The 19,464-nt window shown below is 50.2% G+C and overlaps 1 protein-coding gene across 1 annotated transcript in view; it reads left to right on the top strand.

The window, feature by feature from the left end:
- The window catches only part of MYCBPAP (MYCBP associated protein), a 23,668-nt gene extending 4,650 nt beyond the window's left edge, over positions 1-19,018 (top strand). The window contains exons 2-19 of the mRNA XM_025362265.1: positions 3,670-3,797; positions 4,412-4,571; positions 4,714-4,817; positions 5,679-5,862; positions 6,110-6,225; positions 6,776-6,923; positions 8,209-8,324; positions 8,415-8,530; positions 9,069-9,177; positions 10,066-10,255; positions 10,704-10,891; positions 11,988-12,134; positions 13,273-13,659; positions 14,758-14,879; positions 15,613-15,728; positions 16,158-16,315; positions 16,481-16,651; positions 18,848-19,018. Coding sequence (XP_025218050.1) covers positions 3,670-3,797; positions 4,412-4,571; positions 4,714-4,817; positions 5,679-5,862; positions 6,110-6,225; positions 6,776-6,923; positions 8,209-8,324; positions 8,415-8,530; positions 9,069-9,177; positions 10,066-10,255; positions 10,704-10,891; positions 11,988-12,134; positions 13,273-13,659; positions 14,758-14,879; positions 15,613-15,728; positions 16,158-16,315; positions 16,481-16,651; positions 18,848-18,949 — 2,762 coding nt within the window. The 3' untranslated portion in view covers positions 18,950-19,018. The remainder of the gene's footprint in view (positions 1-3,669; positions 3,798-4,411; positions 4,572-4,713; positions 4,818-5,678; positions 5,863-6,109; positions 6,226-6,775; positions 6,924-8,208; positions 8,325-8,414; positions 8,531-9,068; positions 9,178-10,065; positions 10,256-10,703; positions 10,892-11,987; positions 12,135-13,272; positions 13,660-14,757; positions 14,880-15,612; positions 15,729-16,157; positions 16,316-16,480; positions 16,652-18,847) is intronic.
- The last annotated feature ends 446 nt before the right edge of the window (positions 19,019-19,464 follow it).

The following is a 19,464-nucleotide window of genomic DNA, read 5'->3' as shown; positions in this document are numbered from 1 at the left end:
AAAAAAAAAAAAAAAAAAAAAAGCTGGGCGTGGTGGCGCATGCCTGTATTCCCAGCTACTTGGGAGGCTGAGGCAGGAGAATCACTTGAGCCTGGGAGGCGGAGGTTGCAGTGAGCCGAGATCGCACCAGTGAGCCAAGATCACGCCACTGCACTCCAGTCTGGGGGACAGAGTGAGACTCCATCTCAAGAAAAAAAAAATGTATATATCATTTTAATGAATATTTTATTAACTAGAACATACCACTCCTTGACTGTATGCAGTAACAGAGCATTTATTGGACTACATTAAAGATAACTTTCTCAGAATAACCTTAGACCAGAGTTTTACTATTTCAATCTAAACCAAACATGAAAGATTGGCTTCTCTATCACTGAAGGGATGCGAGCTTTGGCCCCCAAAAATCTTCAGCAGTGTTGAAAGTTTCTGTTGACACGTGGTAATTGTGTACCCACCAGTAAAAAACACGCATCTGGAGATGTTTAATCACTTGGAAAGATGTCAACCCAGTCAAGGTTATGGATGGAGAAAGCAAATGCCCTAGAAAATACAGGTAATACCAAAATATTTACAAAAGCAGACCTTCAACTGATCTCAGTTCTCATAGGCTGCCACCCACTTTGGTGAGTTTGTGTAGAAGGGAGAGGGGAGGTAGAAATCAAAGCCCAAGGCTGCATCTCCACACTTGGCGGCAGATGACACTGGAACTCGGGGTTCAGCTGTCAGCCCCGCATGTGTGTTTGTGTGCACAGAGGCATGCATTTAACAGACAGATACTCCCGAACCTTCGCTGACCCCATTACAGAAACAGACTGTGGATGATAGGCCGAATTTATTATTTTTTTCTAACAGAAAAACAAAAAAATTTTTAAGGATAGGTTCTCCTGTGTTGCCCAGGCTGGTTTTGAACTCCTGGCCTCAAGCAGTCCTCCCATCTCGGCCTCCCAAAGTGTTGGGATTACAAGCGTGAGCCACTGCACCTGGCCAACAGGCTGAATTTAGAACTATGTTTGGAATGATTTTGGTGTAAGTTTTTTTGGCCACCAACTCTATGGAAATTTCCTTAAAAAAAATTTGATTTTATTAACCAAAACACTTGCCTTGATGTTTTAGTGATACTTCCTCTTAAAGATTACGGTGCTGTGAGAAGTAGTGGATAAAACTAAATTTTGTTTTAAACTCCCTAAAGGCAGAACTTAGATTTTCTTTTGATTGTTTTATGTAGGGCCTTATATCAAACCATTCTGAACCAGAGGGAAAATGACAGGGTTGACCAGCCAGAGAAATGAGATGTGTTTGAACCTGTTAAGCCACCTCTGTGAAAGGAAGGCAGGGAGTGTGTCCTCGCTGGAAAGTGACCTGTGACTCCCTTCTGCCCCAGGTGTTGTCAATGTCATGCTCTGCCTGCCATAACAGACTCTTAAATACATTCATACGCTCATCTCGGTCTTGCAGGATTTTTTGTTTTGTTTTCTTAGAGACAGGGTCTTGTTCTGTCACCCAGGCTCGAGTGCAGTGGCACAATCTTGGCTCACTGCAGCCTTGACCTCCTGGGCTCAGGCTGTCTTTCCCCTCAGCCTCTCAAGTGGTTGGGACTACAGGCATGTACTACCATGCCTGGGTAATTTTTGTATTTTCTTTATAGAGCCCAGACTGGTCTTGAACTGCTGGGCTCAAGCGATCTGCCTGCCTTGGCCTCCCAAGATCTTGCAACTCTTAATCCATTCCTTGGCATGCTATATTACCCATGGGGTAAGCCTTCACATGGCTCACTGAGCTCTGCACGATATGGCTGCTGCTGCTCTCTCTGGGCTCTGCCTCTTCCCTCCCACCTCACCACACTCCAGCTATTTAAAAACACATGCTTTGAGTTCCAGGGATGTGCTCCATTATCTTGCCTCTATGCCTCTTTATGTTATTTTCTTTGGAATGCCTGTTCCCCAGGGCCCTTTCCTTTCTCCAACTTCTTTCTTCAGCTCTGTTTAAACATCCCTTCCTTAGGAAGCCCTCCCTGACCCCCCCGCCTCCCACACCTGCCGACTCTGGGCTGGGTATTCCTCCCCACCATGTTCCTGTAGTTACTCTGGTTCAGTCTGTTTCACGGTCTTGTTTCCCACTGGGCATGTGCTCTTTAAAGACAAGCTCTGACATAGATCCCCAGAACCTAGCACAGTGCCTGGCATGGAGAAGCTGCTTAAACAATCTTTTTTTTTTTTTTTTTGAGACGGAGTCTCGCTCTGTTGTCCAGGCTGGAGTGCCGTGGCCGGATCTCAGCTCACTGCAGGCTCCACCTCCCAGGTTTACGCCATTCTCCTGCCTCAGCCTCCCGAGTAGCTGGGACTACAGGCGCCCGCCACCTCGCCTGACTAGTTTTTTGTATTTTTTAGTAGAGACGGGGTTTCACTGTGTTAGCCAGGATGCTCTCGATCTCCTGACCTCGTGATCTGCCCGTCTCGGCCTCCCAAAGTGCTGGGATTACAGGCTTGAGCCACCACGCCCGCTCAACAATCTTTATTTAATGAAATAGTGTGCCGTAAATGGCCAGTGGTGAATGTTCTGCTTCCCCCACAGAGATTCTGCATTTTAACCAGTGTCTTATGAAACCCAATGCCTTCACCCAGAAGCATGGATCAGTGCCAGCACTGGAGGACACTGGCAAAACATCTAGTTCAGTTGTCCCAAACCGCTGTGCATCAGAATCACCTAGGGAGTTGAAAAAATTACAGCTCCCTAGGCCCTGGCTCCATGCAGTAGCCAGGAAGCTGTATTCATAAAACTCCTCCCAAGATTCTGAGGCAGACATTGGACTAATAGTTGGGAACCACTGATTTAGTCCAACTGACTCTTTGTACACATGGGAAGCCTGAGGCCTAGAGAGGTTAAGTGATGTGTGCCCAAGACTGTCCAGCTTATAAATAGCATAACCTGAAATGGAACATCTTTTTGCATATTAAAAATAATCTTTTTTATACAGATGGAGTCTCAACTATGTTGCCCAGGCTAGTCTTGAACTCCTGGGCCCAAGCAATCCGCCTGCCTTGGCTTCTCAAAAGTGTTGGGATTCCAGGCTTGCACCATGGCACCCGAAATGAACATCTTTTTGTTTTGTTTTGTTTTTGAGACAGAGTCTCGCTCTGTTGCCCAGGTTGGAGTGCAGTAGCGCGATCTCAACTCACTGCAACCTCTACTTCCCAGGCTCAAGTGATTCTCCTGCCTCAGCTGCCCGAGTAGCTGGGACTACAGGCATGGGTCTGGCTAATTTTTGTATTTTTAGTGGGGACGGGGTTTCACCATGTTGGCTAGCTGGTCTCGAACTCGTGGCCTCAAGTGATCCTCCTGTGTCAGCCTCCTAAAGTGCTGGGATTACGGGCATGAGCCACCATACCTGGCCTGAAATGAAGCATCTTCTGATCTAAATTCTGGCTACAGAAGTCTTAGTCACTGTGGTGAGCCAGAGGCTGTGGGTAGGGGGACCCTCCAAAGGGAACTCCTCTTGCCCCAGCAAAGTGCCACCCAGGCCACCTTGGCAGCCTCTGCTACCTCTTCAGCTGGTCAGCTCTGCACCGCCCCCCCCATGGAGTCTAGTATATATTTATACTTTTGTGTGTATATATTGACATATACAGAAGGAGCTCTTTAAGGACTTAATAACTTTCTGCTTCTCTTCAGAAAAGAAACGGGCAAAGGGACCTGAACAACCCACACCCCCAATTCAGGAAGAGCCTGAACCTGTTAGCAATGTCCTACAAGGAGATGACATTCTTGCTTTGGCCATTAAGAAGGAAGACTTGAAGGAGGTGAGGATGAAGCCTAAGCTTCCCTTATCATAGAAACGTTTCCCTGCCAGCAGCCTGAGTGGTCTAGAACACCAGCCATGTCCACTGTCTTCCCACCATCTCCCTACTCATGGGGAGTGTCTAACTCCATGCAAAAATCCACTGAATACAGATTCTTTTCACTTTACCACCTTAAGGAATTCATTGTGTTGTCTGTTTTAACATTTCTGAGATTCCTATAGAACCACGGGGGAAATGAGATGATGAGGTATCTTGTTCCCATAGAGGTAGGTGCCATCATTCCCATTTCACAGAAGGGAGGATGAGTTTAAGGAGCAAAGGTACAGCTCTGGGTAAAGCTGCTAAACCCTAACCCCATGCTTCACCTGGGAGAGTCAGCCACCTCTCACCTGAACTATCTGGAGGCATAAGATGTTCTTTTTTTTCCCTCCAGGATATTACTAAGTCACATATCTGTTACACAGGCATTTCCTCAACAGAACATATGGGCAGAGCTGAAGACACAGATCTGTCAGCCTTCAGGAACTCCACCTAGAACTAGAACGGAGGAGATGGGTGGTGCTCTTCCTCCTTCCACCACAGGTGGAATTCTCCTTTGTTTTATTTCTTTTTAGCAACATATTCCTCGCCTTACTGAAAAGGAAGATAAACGCGTCATTACCCAGAAATTTGTCATCCGTAAACTCAAACCCACGGATCCTAGGAGGAAGGTCTGCCACCTTGTAGCACGTCCTGCAAATCCCGATGCAGCCACAAAGCCTCTGGACTACTCTGGTACACCCAGTCTCAGCCCTGGCTTTACTGTCTTTCAACTCATGGGTCAACCTCAAGAGAAACCCAGTCTCCATCAGAAAGTTGCCCTCTTGAGAGATGCCCACCCACAGCTTCTTTCCCCTTTCTTCTTTTATCCTCACAGGTCCCAGTGACAGCTTCAATGGCAGTGACCAGATCCTGCCCCACCACATCTTGGGGAGTCTCCAGGACTTTAAGAGAATTGCACTTGCTCGAGGGAACACCCGGGTTTGTTTGCACAGAACTACCCGGATGACAGCAGTCACTGAAGTCATTTCGGTCTTCCACCTGACAGAGTCAAGCAGGGCTGGGGTTAAAGAGACAGTTTAGTCTCTAGGTTTCGAGTCTCAGTTGATAAGGGACCCTCTCCCAGAATAGTTAGACACTTCGGTTGCAAGGCACAAAAGACAGCTGAAGCTGGCTTCAGTGAAGTCGGGGATTTACTGTAAGGATTCCGGAGACTGCCTCATGGAACCCAAAGGTGGGAGTACCTGGGTCTGAGTAGACTGAACCCAGAAAGGCATCAGGACTCAGGGCCCACATGCCTCATTTCCTTCTGCTCTGTGCACTGTCTTGATTTTCCCTTCTCTGGAGACTGGCCTGCCCTCCTCACTCCACGTGGTAGAGGAAGGTGGCTTCCCACTGCTTCCTGGGCCATGGGAAGATTCTGTATCTTTTCAACCTTCCCATCATGCAGTGCTTCTCCTGTCTCTTCCCCTTGCTTCCCGGGATCCAGGCTGACTCTGGTCAGCCGCTAAGGGGCCTGGGGCCATGTAAGAATGCTTCCATTTACACATGGGTGAAGGTGTCAATCAACGTCAGTTGTGAGGAGGACCAATAACACTAGAAGATGTTGACCCCAATCTTGAAACAGAAGTTCCCTTTCTGTGGGAGAGTGGACTGACAGCTGCTTTCAGGGCCCCCTGGTTCTAGGATTTATTTTCTGTCACTGGCTACCCTGGAGTCCTGAAGAGGAGGGATTCTCAGCACAGTGGGATAACAGCATGGGTTTAGGCCTCAGGAAATGTGTGCTCAGCCCCGCCCAGAGCCTTCTCACCGCCCTCCACATGCCTATGTTGTACTTTTCAGCTGGCTGAGCTGATACCTACCTCACCCTGTCTGATGACCCTCATCTCTGCTAAAGGAGAGTCAACGCAAAAAGCCCCAAAAGAAGAGAAGAGACCTCCCTGGGCCCCACCTCCTCAGCACAACTTTCTGAAAAACTGGCAGCGTAACATAGCCCTGCGGAAGAAGCAGCAGGAAGCCCTCAGTGGTGAGCAGAGCAGACAGGGCTCCCGCCCAGCCTCCATCTGGCGCAAGGCTCTGCTGGATTGTTTACTCCTCCAGAGCCTGGCCTCGGGCTGACCACATTTGTGCTGTTCACTCCCAAGAGTGTCTCACTCTGAAGCTTCAGTGGGTCCTGAAATTAGCCCCGTGAGGGAGGCTGCCCGATGCAGACTGCCAAGGCCCCTGTTTGTTCTGGTTTGGCAGAGTGGCTGCAATCTTGCCTCTCTCTCTAGAACACCTAAAGAAGCCGATCAGTGAGCTGCTCATGCACACTGGGGAGACCTACAGACGGATCCAGGAGGAGCGGGAGCTCATTGACTGCACACTTCCAACGCGGCGTGATAGGAAAGTGAGGCCACCTGTCCTAAGTGCCCGGGGGGCAGGGGGTGGCACGGAGGAGGGGGGTGGGGGGCAGGTGTCTGGACACAGGGATGCTGGTTTCAGGTGGCACAGCTGGGGAGAAAAAACCTATCCATTGCAAAGCATCATTAAGCCCTCAAGGCCTTTACTAAATTCTGTGATTAGTCAGTAAAGTTATTCAGCCTGTGGTGGCCACACAGGTAGCGAGTTATTAGAGTAGTCTTAGTGTTTGTCTCCTAGGAGCTTAGACTGAGTGGAGCCTACACCCTAAGGAGAGAGGCTGAAGAGTCCCCCCTCTTTGTTCTGGTAGACCAGTGCAGTACCTGTACCAACCCACACCATCTGGCTGGGGGCAGGTAAAGATGACAACAGGGTGTCCAGAAAATGCGGCAGTGGATGCTTCTGTTCTGCAATCATGGCAGCAGTGAATTCCCCAGAGGGAGCATCTGTAGCCTGTGGTGGTGCTTGTCTTCCCACATCTCCACCAGCATCTGGCTGAGGTGTCCAGGTAATCTGACTCACCTTTCCTTCCTTGCCAGAGCTGGGAGAACAGTGGGTTCTGGAGTCGACTGGAATACTTGGGAGATGAGATGACAGGTCTGGTCATGACCAAGACAAAAACTCAGCGTGGCCTTATGGAGCCCATCACTCACATCGGGAAGCCCCACTCCATCCGTGTGGAGACAGGTGAGGCACAGGGCTGTAAGCCAGCTGGCATCTTGTGCCTGGCCCAGAGGCAGGGTAGTGTGGCAGTGGCCAGCATGGCTCTACAGTGCGGCCCAGGGCCTGTTTCTCTGTGGCCTTAGGCAAGTCCCAGAGTCTTCCTGAAGTCTGGCTGCCTCTTCCTTTTCTTCAGTAAAACAGTGAGAGAGCTAGGAGACTGGAGTGCAGCCATAGAGCTGCCGTCCAGTGTGGAGCCTTGAGCTGCATGCCGCCGGTGAGCACCTAGACCGTGGCTGCCCTGCACTGAGAAGTGCTGTCAACTGGACACTGGCTTTAGTGTGAAAACAATATATTTTATTAATCATTTTTATATTTATTACATGTCAAAATGACAATATTTTTTATATACTGAGTTAAATAAACTATATTACTAAAATGAGGCTGGGCACAGTGGCTCACGCCTGTAATCCCAGCACTTTGGGAGGCTGAGGCAGATGGATCACTTGAGGTCAGAAGTTCAAAACCAGCCTGGCCAACATGGTGAAACCCCATCTCTACTAAAAATACAAAAATTAGCTGGGCATGGTGGTGCGTGCCTATAATCCCAGCTACTTAGGAGGCTGAGGCAGGAGAATTGCTTGAATCTGGGAGGTGGAGGTTGCAGTGAGCCAAGATCATGCCACTGCACTCCAGCCTGGGCAACAAGAGCAAAACTCTGTCTCAAAAAATAAATAAATAAATAAAATAAACTATATTACTAAAATGAATCCCACCTGTTTCTTTTTTCCTTTTTCAGTGTGGCATCTAGAAAACTTTCAGTGACACATGTGGCTTGTGTTTGTGGTTTGCATCCTGTTTCTCTTGAGCATATCTGCTTTAGAGCTTGCCAGGCTGCCTGGGTTCAGGTCCCAGCCATGTCGTGTTAGTGAACCCCAGAGTGGTTGAACCCCTCTGGCCTGTAGTTTCCTTATCTGTAAAATATGCACAGAGTTGTGATAGGGCTAAATGAGATATGAAATGTATTAAGTTCTGACTCATTGTTAAGCACTCAATAAAAGGTAGCTGCTATTATAATTTTTACTATAATCCAAAAATTTGGCTATTTGGAAGCTAATTTTGCAGGAGTCTTGTGTAGGGCTGCTGAGGAGATACGGGACAGGAGAGCGGAGTCCAGCTGCTGCAGGGAAGCTGTATTTTTCATCCTTCCTAGAAATGGTGTTGGGATAGGCACTCTCAGAGCCCTTGAGAAGTGGGTGAGCAAGGGGGCATGGCAGCAGCCTGTGTTGAGGGTCCTTGGACCTCATGCTAGGATTACCAGCCCAGAGGGACGCTTCATACCGCTACACCTGGGATCGGAGTCTATTTCTGATCTACCGACGCAAGGAGCTGCAGAAAATCATGGCAGAGCTGGATTTCAGCCAGCAGGTTAGTATGGCCTCCATGCCCCAGTCAGAAGCCTCTTGGGGCAGTGCCTGTCTTCAGTCAGCTCTTCTAACCTTTCTGCATCTCTCGGAGGATATTGATGGCCTGGAGGTGGTGGGCAAAGGGCAGCCCTTCTCAGCTGTTACTGTGGAAGACTACACAGTGTTTGAAAGAAGTCAGGGAAGCTCCTCTGAAGAGACAACATACTTGTGAGTGCAGCCTGAACCCGGGGGAGGGAGGCTGAAGAGTTCTCCAGCAACCACCAGTATGAAAGAGCAGGCTTCCCTCCCTGAGATCAGGGTGCCTCCAGCCTAGCTTCTCTCCAGTGGTTGCCACCCACTCCTTGAACCCATTCCAGCAGCTGTGCTAGCTTTCCTGTTGCCACCTGCTCCTTTCCAACAACTAACTCCTAATGGGGATTTCCCAGACATTCCCTTGCTGGTCAAGTGAGGGCTCTCTAGACCCTCCCACTGCTGTGCATCTTGAATGCCTCTGGCATGGAGAGTCTATGTATTTCTGTGTACCACGAATAGCTCTGGCAGGAGGGCTTGAAGAGTCTGTGTGTTTCTAAGAACCTCCCACCTAGAGCAATGGGTCAGGAGGAAGCTGCACAGGAGTGGAGTTGATCATACTCCATTGCAGGGTGGAGCTGGTTGTGTTTCTAGGCTTCCTGGTGACCATTTCTGTGGGTTCCACATGGCATGACTGGCAGCCTAAGAGAAAATAAGTCATTGGCTTTTCTTACAGAGGCACATTGGCAAGTTCCTCTGATGTCCCCATGCCTATTCTCGGCCCTTCTCTTCTGTTCTGTGGGAAGCCAGCTTGCTGGATCAGAGGCAGTAATCCACAGAACAAGGTAAAACTGCCTTCACCGCACCTGCTGGGAGGGCCTCCCTCGGGGATGCAGCCCCGAGGTGTCTGTGGCAGTTACCAGGAGCCTGCAGAGTCTCCTGTTTGCGTTTTTATCTGGTCGTGCATTCAGCTTATCTGAAAATGGTGACAGCAATACTAACTTGAGCAAGAATAAAATCACAAGGCTGCAGACTGTCATAAGCCACTTGGGGCTTATACCTAGCCCCCAAGCATGTAAACAAGCAAACTCTCTCAAGTAGGTATGGCTCTAAGAAGGTTCTAAGATATTCTTCAGATGCTAAGGAATAGAAATGTTCATTGGGTATAAAATATATTTTATCTGACCAGGCGTGGAGGTTCACACCTGTAATCCCAGCACTTTGGGAGGCTGACGTGGCTGGATCACCTGACATCAGGAGTTCAAGACCAGCCCTGGCCAACATGGTGAAACCCTATCTCTATACTAAAAATACAAAATAGCAGGGCGTGGTGGCGGATACCTATAATCCCTGCTACTTGGAAAGCTGAGGCAGGAGAATTGCTTGAACCTGGGAGGCAGGGTTGTAGTGAACTGAGATCACACCATTGCACTCCAACCTGGGTGACAAGAGCGAAACTCTGTCTCAAAAAAAAATTATATATAAATATATATATAATTATATATATATATATATATATATATATATATAATCTTCTCTTCTTACTATTGAGGGTAACCTCAGAGACAACCACATTGGAGTAGGATATCACTCTGTGTGACAGTGGCCAAGCCCTGGAGGCCTGGGACACGAGACTTGCAGTGCTAAAGCCAGAAAAGTCCTGGGCAGACCAGATGAGTTGCTCACTCTAGGCCAGGGTCTCCAGCAAAGACATTTGTCCCTTCTCCTTCCAGAGGCAGGTCGGGATTGCTGTTCACTTGACCTTTGAAACCCTAGAAGGCGAGAAAACCTCCTCAGAACTGACTGTGGTCAATAATGGCACCGTGGCCATTTGGTATGACTGGCGACGGCAGCACCAACCGGACACTTTCCAAGACCTGAAGAAAAACAGGATGCAGCGATTTTACTTTAACAGCCGGGAAGGTACTTGGGAGAAGCCACCCTACACGCTGGCTCCTGTCTGGGGCTGGTTTTATCCTCATGAGACATCAAAATTTAGTTATGACCCAGCTCCTGTAAGTTTGAGTCCCTCTCATTCCTTCCGTAAAATGTGTGGCCTGACTATTCATGTCTGTTGAGAGACTGATGGAACTTGAGAACCCGGGGACGTGAGCCACCTGGGAGCAGAAACGTTCTAGGGGCTCAGTTATCTAGATGCACAGGCCTGGAGCTAGGGTGGCCAGCTGTCTCCGTTTGCCTGGGACTTTAGCACTCAAAATCCCCCTTTCCAGGAAACCTCTCAGCCCTGGGCAAACTGGGATGGTTGGCCAGTCACCTGGCCTGGGGCTCAGTTAACTGCATGTAGCAGCATACAGGTCTGGGGCTCAGCCAGCTCCTGCATGTTGAAAACCTCAGTCTCTGTCCCTCTCAGGTGTGATTCTGCCTGGAGAAACTAAAACCTTTACCTTCTTCTTCAAGTCTTTGACTGCTGGGATCTTCAGGGAATTTTGGGAGTTTCGAACCCATCCTACTCTATTAGGAGGTGCTGTGCTGCAAGTCAATCTCCATGCAGTCTCCCTGACCCAGGATGTTTTTGAGGATGAGAGGAAAGTACTGGAGGTAAGGGACCCAGGACCATGGCCGCTCTGGGCATCGGCTAGGGTATCCTGCTATTCTTCCTGGCAGTGCCTGCAGGGATGGTATTTCTCCCAGCCTAAGAGGAGAACTGAATTTTTAGCAAACAGGTAACTACTTTTGCTCCACGAACACTTCCCAGGGCTTGTGATGTAAAAGATGGGTGCACTGGCTAGGCAGGTGAGGAGCAGCTTGCAGCAATGCCATGCATGGCCCCACTGAGTTAGAAAGAAATTAGACTGAGCCTAAGAGGCAGACTGTGTAAAGTACAAATAATGCATGGCCCTATGCACTGGTCTGTGTTTTGTTCATCGCTGTCTAGTACTATACAGTGGAGTTGCGTTTAACCGACAAGACTTCAAAACCAGGGATAATAATTAATAAATAGCAGGGTGAGTCTGCCCACCGTCCCACTCAATCAGCTGACAACTCTGGAGTGAGTGTGAGGTGGGAGCTGGGAATCTGTTCCCCCGAATCAGTTTCACAGTGTGGCCATCTGAGCCATGCATCCTGGGATTTGGTAGAAAGCTGCGCTTTTTTATTTTTTGTGGTCCCCAGTCACAAGGCCGGCTCCTTCAGCTGGAGCTCAGCCACTGGTGATCAAAGGTCATTTTGACAATGTCATGCTTGCTTTACTCACTGACTATAGCACTCATGTCTCACACAAGGTGCCCCTCCCCTGTGTTTCTGTGACACTGACTAAAGCCTGATGAAGGTTCACCACCATCCTCAGAAGCACCCCCACTGTGTGCCCCACCCCTTCTTCCTAATCTGGTGACATGCTAACTGTGTGACCACCAGGCCCCAGGCAGCAGCAGCCTTCCCTGGAACTGGCCCTCCTCTGGATCCTTTTCATCCATTTTAAGGAACAAGGATGTCTGGAGAGATTCAGAGGCTTTCGGGTCTTAGAACAGGCGTGTGTGTGTGTGTGTGTGTGTGTGTGTGAGAGAGAGAGAGAGAGCGCCAATGCCAGGAACTCAGACCCTAGGAAGGCACAAAGTCCTGGGGGCTCCAACTTCCTGAAGGATGCATGGGTTTTGAGAGCCTGGGCTGCCATCCTCTGCCACCTTCCCATTTGCAGAGCAAACTGACGGCCCATGAGGCAGTCACCATCGTTCACAAAGTGCTGCAGGAGGTGCTGATGGGGGTCTTGACCCCGGAGCGCACACCATCACCTGTGGATGCCTATCTCACCAAGGAAGACTTGTTCCGACACAGGAATCCTCAGGTGAGGCCCAGCACCAGCCTCTGTCCCATCATGTGTGCCCTGAGTCAAGGGTCCCCAACCCCCAGGTCGCACAGCAGCAGGTGAGCAGTGGGTGAGCCAGCATTACCGCCTGAGCTCTGCCTCCTGTCAGATCAGCAGTGGCATTAGATTCTCATAGGAGCGCAAATCTTATTGTGAACTGCACATGCGAGGGATCAAGGTTACACACTCCTTATGAGAATCTTAACTAATGCCTGATGATCTGAGGTGGAACAGTTTCATCCTGAAACCATTCCCCTACTCCCTGCCATCCGTGGAAAAATTGTCTTCCATGAAACCAGTCCCTGGTGCCAAAAAGGTTGTGACTGCTGCCATAGGTGAGAGTAATAGCAAACTCTTTTATGTGTCAAACTCTGTTCTGCACATCTTCCATGAATACCTCACCTCTCCTCACAGCAGTCCTATGAGATGGGTACTACTTATTTTTATTTATTTATTTTTTAGAAATAGCATGTCACTCTGTCACACTCCAGGCCAGAGTACAGTGTCCCCACTTATAGCTCACTGTGACCTCAAACTCCCCAGCTCAGGTGATCCTCCCACCTCAGCCTCCTGAGTAGCTAGGACTACAGGCATGCATCACCATGCTCAGCTAATTTCTCTCTCTTTTTTTTTTTTTGGTAGAGATAGGATCTCTCTCTGTCACACAGGCCAGTCTTGAACTCCTGGGTTCAAGTAATCCTCCTACCCTGGCCTCCCAAAGCACTGGGATTGCAGGCTTGAGCCATTGTGCCTGGCCCTGGTACTATTTACATCCTCATTTACATTGAGGAAACTGAGGCCCAGAAAGATGAAGTAATTTGCCCGGGGTAATTTTGCTAATAAGTGGATTCCTGATGAGAACGGAGCTTCACAACTCCTTCGTTCAAACCCAGGCTTCCTTGGAAGCCCAAATGCAAAAAAATAGCTTCAACTTGGAGGTTCCCAGGTTGAAAAGGAAGTAGGGGGCCCCTCTGGCTGCAGCCCTCCTGCTGGCTTCCTCCCTGCCTCCTCCATCAGTGCTCTCAGGGGAATGGGAAGAAGCCAGGTCCAGCTGGCATGGGCTCCGGTGCCTGCACCCCAGCCTCTCCCTCACAAGCCTTCCCATCTTCTGCTGCAGCTGCATTACGAGCACCAAGTGGTGCAAAGCCTGCATGAACTGTGGCCCCAGTACATGACTCTGCCCCCCAACGCTGAGGAGGCCAGGCCAGGGGACAAGGAGCACGTCAGCCCCATAGCCACAGAGAAGGCCTCTGTGAATGCCGAGCTCTTACCGCGCTTTAGGAGCCCCATTTCTGAACCTCAAGTGCCCCAGCCTGAGAACGAGGCCCTCAGGGAATCCAGATCCCAGAAGGCCAGAGTGGGAACCAAGAGTCCTCAGCAGAAGAGCATCATGGAGGAGATCCTGGTGGAGGAAAGCCCAGATGTGGACAGCGCCAAGAGCCCCTGGGAGCCGGATGGCCTTCCCCTGCTGGAGTGGAATCTCTGCTTGGAGGATTTCAGAAAGGTGCTTCCAAGACCCTGGAAGGCGTTGGTAGAGAATATTCCTGCCTCGAACCAACAAAGGAGGCCCCAGCAGCCCCTCTTGCTCCATGGGCAAAGAAACAAAATCTGAGAGCCCAGAGAAAGTGATCTCTTGGGTTATCCATCTATCTATCTATCTATCTATCTATCTAATCTATCTTATCTTATCTTTATCTATCTATCTATCTATCTATCTATCTATCTATCTATCTATCTATCTATCTATCTATCTATCTATCTATCTTTGAGATGAAGTTTTGCTCTTGTTGCCCAGGCTGGAGTGCAGTGGCACGATCTCAACTCACTGCAACCTCCGCCTCCCAGGTTCAAGCGATTCTCCTGCCTCAGCCTTCCAAGTAGCTGAGATTACTGGCATGCGCCACCACACCTGGCTAAATTTTTTTTGGTGGAGTCTTGCTGTGTTACCCAGGCTGGAGTGTAGTGGTGCAATTTCGGCTCACTGCAACCTCTGCCTCCCGGGTTCAAGTGACTCTCCTGCCTCAGCCTGCCAGAGCAGCTGGGACTACAGGCATGCACCACCACATCCAGCTAATTTTTGTATTTTTAGTAGAGACGGGGTTTCACTGTGTTGGCCAGGCTGGTCTCAAACTCCTGACCTCATGATCCACCCACCTTGGCCTCCCAAAGTGCTGGTGTTACAGGCGTGAGCCACTATGCCAGGCCAATTTTGTATTTTTAGTAGGCCAATTTTGTATTTTGGTCTCGAACTCCTGACCTCAGGTGATCCACCCGCTTCAGCCCCCCAAAGTGCTGGGATTACAGGTGTGAGCCACCGTGCCCAGCCGGGTTACCTGTTTTTGTCTGGGGTGCCCGCGCTTCTATGTTCCAGGAGGGGGGCCCACTCTCTGACCCTGGCAAATCTTGGAGAAGGGGTTCATAGGTACAGATTTCTGAGGGGGGTCCCTGGCTCCCACCAAAGGCACCCAGACAGCTCTCCATGGCTGCATCCCCTCCTGGTTTCTGGTCCCCTGCCACCCATCCCCACATCACCATGCCCTTCACTAGAGGACACAGAGAGCCTTGGTGTCCTGGTGCAGAATGGTGCCCATGACCCTGCCAGGCAGTGATGGTGCTCCCTGATGAGAACCAGAGAGAGGATGCGCTGATGAGGCTCAACAAAGCAGCCCTGGAGCTGTGCCAGAAGCCAAGGCCATTGCAGTCCAACCTCCTGCACCAGATGGGGTAGGTGCCCTGCCAGGAGAGCTGCCCCATCTCCTTCCCTTTGTGGCATCTGCAGGGGTCTTGGGACTCCAGGGCTCTGAGTTTCCCTTGAGCTCAGGTTGCTAGAGCATGCCGCAAACATTCCATGTTCTGGAACCCTGCGGTGCCTGCTGCTCACTGGAGAGCAGTCACAGCAGATCAAACACCTTCACTTTTTTTTCTTCCTGTTTTTTCCTTTTTCCTTCTCAATAAGCAGAGGAATGAAAAAAGGAGAAGCCAGAGGGCAGAAAGAAGGGTGGGGGCAGATTCCATTAAAAGCTTCACTTCTCTGCTGTCACCCTCCCTGGTGCCTGTTTGGAACTTGCTTGTATAGGCGTGGGGTCCTTTTCAAGGCCCTCAGGACAAGCCCCAAGAGCCTTATGCTGGAAGTCTCATGCAAGGTTCAGCCCCTCCAGTGGGACTGGGCCCAAGTCTGGCCCTGGCCTCAAGCCCTTTGAAGTAGGACTGAATTCATGCAGACCTCCTAACCCTAGTCCTGGGCCATGTTTTTTCTTGGTTGCCACCCAAGGCAAGCCAGAACCCCCTCCAAGCACTTGCCCTGGTGGGGAACAGTGAGGATGCTGGCTGCTCAGGCGTGTGGCATTTCCACAGCAGTTCCTGGCACCAGGGTCTTTGAAGAGAGGGACCCAAGCCTCTGCAGGTTCAAGGACAAATAAGGAGTGATGGCATTTCTCCACTATATCTTGCCCTCTAGTTTGCAGCTATGGCGAGATGTGATTGACAGCCTGGTGAGCCATTCCCTGTGGCTGAGGTCTCTACTGGGCCTGCCTGAGAAGGAGACCATCTATTTGAATGTGCCTGAAGAGCAAGGTCAGATCTTGTGCAACCAACCACACCTCTGCATAGCCCTCCTCATCTCTCTGAATGGACAGGCAGCAGTGCCTGGGCCAGTCATACTCCTATGGTGGAAGCTCTGCTAGGCTGAGTCCATGGAGTAGGCCCCTTACCCCCTTCTGTCAGCTGCCAGGATGTGGTACCCAGAAGCTACCTTAGTGACCACCTTGGTTTAGTAATCCCAGCAAAGTTAAATGACTTATCCATGGTCGTTCATGGGAGCATGGCAGAGCCGGGACCAGAACACAGAAACACGACAGTCCTGTTTCATGAAGTCACGCGCCTACCAGGGCTGAAGGCTATTGTCCTTTGCTTTTCCACCTCCCCTCAAGCCTCCTCACGTGCCTGCAGCATCCACTAGGCTGCTGGGGGCCTGTCACATTTTCTTCCACCTACCTCCCTTAGATCAAAAATCACCTGCCATCATGGAAGTGAAGGTACCTGTGGGGAAAGTTGGGAAGGAGGAGCGGAAAGGAGCAGCCCAGGAAAAGAAGCAACTGGGGATCAAAGACAAAGAAGACAAGAAAGGAGCCAGGGTACTCGGGAAGGAGTCATGCTGGGGCGTGGTCTGGGCCAGGTGGGGCTGGGGAGGGGATTGGAGGGGCTGCAGATGTGGGGGCTGTGGAGGTGGGCATGTGCCCAGGCTCTCCCAGTGAGCTACTGTTGAGGACATCCTGGGCCTACCTGTGGTGCTCCTGAAGGCTGTGTGTGTCTCCCTCTCCCAGCAGGACCGTCCCAACAGCAAGAAGCACAGGGCAAAGGACGACAAGAAAGTCATAAAATCTACAAGTCGGGACAGGTTTTCCTCGGAAGACCCTATCCCTGACATCAACCTCCCTTCTCAAGAACCCATAGACCCCCTGGTCATGGAGAAATACACCCAGAGGCTGCACAGCAAGGTGAAGGGAAGCACCCAGCAGCCATTCCCCCGCCTCCCACCTGCCTCATTCATTCTGTTCAGTCTGCAAACAATAAGTGCCCACTCCATCATGGTGGAAGCAGAGCTGCTTCAGGAAGGGCATCCTCGTGTGTGTGAGACAGGCCTCATGAATAAGAAATGTGCCTAGCGTGTTAGGTGATGAGCACGATGTGAGAGAAGATAGACCTGGCAGGGAATGGAGGCACAGAGGCCTCAGTGACGAGGTGACAACCCACGAAGACTTGAAGGGAGAGGAAGGGAGGCCAAATGGACGTCCAGTGAAGAGTGCTTTAGGCAGGGGGAGCAACTGCCACAGGAGGGAGGGGCCAGAAGGGACAGGGTGGTAGATGGGGAACAGGTCATAGGGGTGAGGGATGGTTTGTAGGCTACTGTGAAGACTTGGGATTTTTCGGAGTGGAAATGAGAAGTCATGCAAGGTTTTGAAGAGCAACGCGATAGGGTCTGATAGGCTTTAGAAGATGGCTCTGGCTGCCCTTTGGAGAACAGACTCTAGGGGAACAGAAAGGAAGGAAGCCCTTCTCTTTATGCTGCTTCCACTTACTCCCCGTTAGGTGCATCCTGGCAGACGTGTTCCTTGGGAGAACACCATGTAGGGTGCATTCCCATCAACTGTAAGGTTTTTGAAGGACTAGAGAGACTTCATCCTAATCCGTTCTTAAGTAGCAGGTCCTTAGAGATTCACCCAGGTTTTCCGTTTTGTTTTTTTTGTTACTGTTGTTGTTTTGGAAGGGAGGTCCACAAAGCCATTTTCAATATGTCAGTATGTCTAATGGCCTCGCCTCGTATTCTTCTAAGGTGGACACCTGGGGAGCTGGGATTACATCATGTATGTGTTCACACTCTGGATCTCATTTGATCAAAAGTTCCCTTTGCCACTGGTGACATCACTAAGATATCTGATGGTTGATGGGGTCTAGAAAGTAATTAAAGGGCTCTGAGGACCCACGGGGGTCGACCCTTCCATGGCTCTTTGATATTAAGAATCAACTAGCAGACCAGGTGCAGTGGCTCATGCCTGTAATCCTAGCACTTTGGGAGGCCAAGGTGGGCAGATTGCCTGAGCTTAGGCGTTTGAGACCAGCCTGGGCAACATGGTGAGATCCCGTTTCTACTAAAAATACAAAAAATTAGCCAGGCATGACACTCACCTATAGTCCCAGCTACTTGGGTGACTGAGGCACAAGAATCGCTTGAACCCGGGAAGTGGAGGTTGCAGTGAGCTGAGATCATGCCATTTTACTCCAGCCTGGGTGACAGAGCAAGACTCTTATCTCCAAAAAAAAAAAAAAAAAGAAAGAAAAAGAGAATCAATTTGCTGGCCAGGCACCGGTGGCTCACACCTATAATCCTAGCACTTTGGGAGGCTGAGGCAGGTGGATTGCTTGAGCCCAGGAGTTCGACATCAGCCTAGACAACACAGGGAGACCCCATCTCTTCAGAAAAAATTAAAAAAAAGAATCAACTTGCCTGGGCTTGTATGATCCAACCCCATTGGAGGGCTCAGTCCCAGAGACCTTTCAGTGTGTGGATCTGTTATCATACAGGAAGGAAAATTGGCCTCCAGAAGACCAGAGTAGAACTGGGACTGAGCCCAGGCCTACCCCAAACAGCTAAATGGGCACTGCTCCATGGGATCCCTGGAGTTCCCCTTTAACAACCTGGCTCCAGTGCCTCCATATGTCAAAGGTACCGGCGCAGGGCCACCTCCCCAGATTGGTTTCAAAAATAAAACTGCAAAAGCAGGTGGATTGCTTGAGCCCAGGAGTTCAAGACTAGCCTGGGCAATGTGGTGAAACTCCATCTCTAAAAAAAAAATAGAAAAAAATTAGCCAGGTGTGGTGGTGCACGCCTGTAGTCCCAGTTACTTGGGAGGCTGAGGTGGGAGAATCACCTGAGCCAGAGAAGTCAAGGCTTGCAGTGAGCCATGATCACACCACTGGACTTCAGCCCAGGTGACAGAGAGATCCTGTCTTAAAAAAAAAAAAAAAAAAAAAGGCAAAACCAAAAATTATTTCAGAAGAACTTTGAACTTGTGAAATTCTTTCACAAACAACTGGTTTCTTTCCCCTCTCCAGCTATTCTCCCACAGCACAGTTGATATATAGGTGCTTCCCACAGAGCAAACCCTGCCTGTGATGTTGTCCCGTTCTTCCAGGTCCATGGGCTGCTGGACACCCTGGTGACCGACCTGATGGTCCTGGCTGACGAGCTCAGCCCCATAAAGAATGTCGAGGAGCCTTTGCGTCTCTGCAGGTGACTCTCGGGCCCAAGCAACCTTCTGGAAAACGGGTTAATAAATAATAAAGAACCTTCAAGTTTCTACTACTTCTGTGTGCCTCTGTGTCTTACATGATGGACCTTGGCTAGGTCATCTCCTGTTCCAGGTCCTCCCATGTCCCGTCTGCCCTCAGATCCCCTCCTGCCAGCTGCCAGAGCCCTCCAGCAGGAGGAGAGACAGACATAGCTGGGGAGGTGATGTGAGGGATGCCAAGCAGAAGAGCGGGTTGGTAGCAAGACAAGGAGTCAGGTGACAGGACACAGTGTGTCACCTCTGGTAGTCCCTGCCTCTGGCTTCCTTGTCCCAAACTTTTAGGGTCATGCTTCCTGGAGCCAGGTCTTCCCGAAGTGTCATCACCAAGTATGACAAAGTGTGAGATGAGGAGTAGAACTAGACCCATGGGACCTGGCTCCCTGCTATCTCCCTTCAGCTGGGTCCCAGGGCCCCAACTCAGTCCCTGCAGATCATGCTCACCACACCTCTTCAGCTCTAGA

Source organism: Theropithecus gelada, chromosome 16 (assembly GCF_003255815.1).
Source record: "Theropithecus gelada isolate Dixy chromosome 16, Tgel_1.0, whole genome shotgun sequence".
NCBI lineage: Eukaryota > Metazoa > Chordata > Mammalia > Primates > Cercopithecidae > Theropithecus > Theropithecus gelada.
This window is presented reverse-complemented; position numbering and strand designations above follow the sequence as displayed.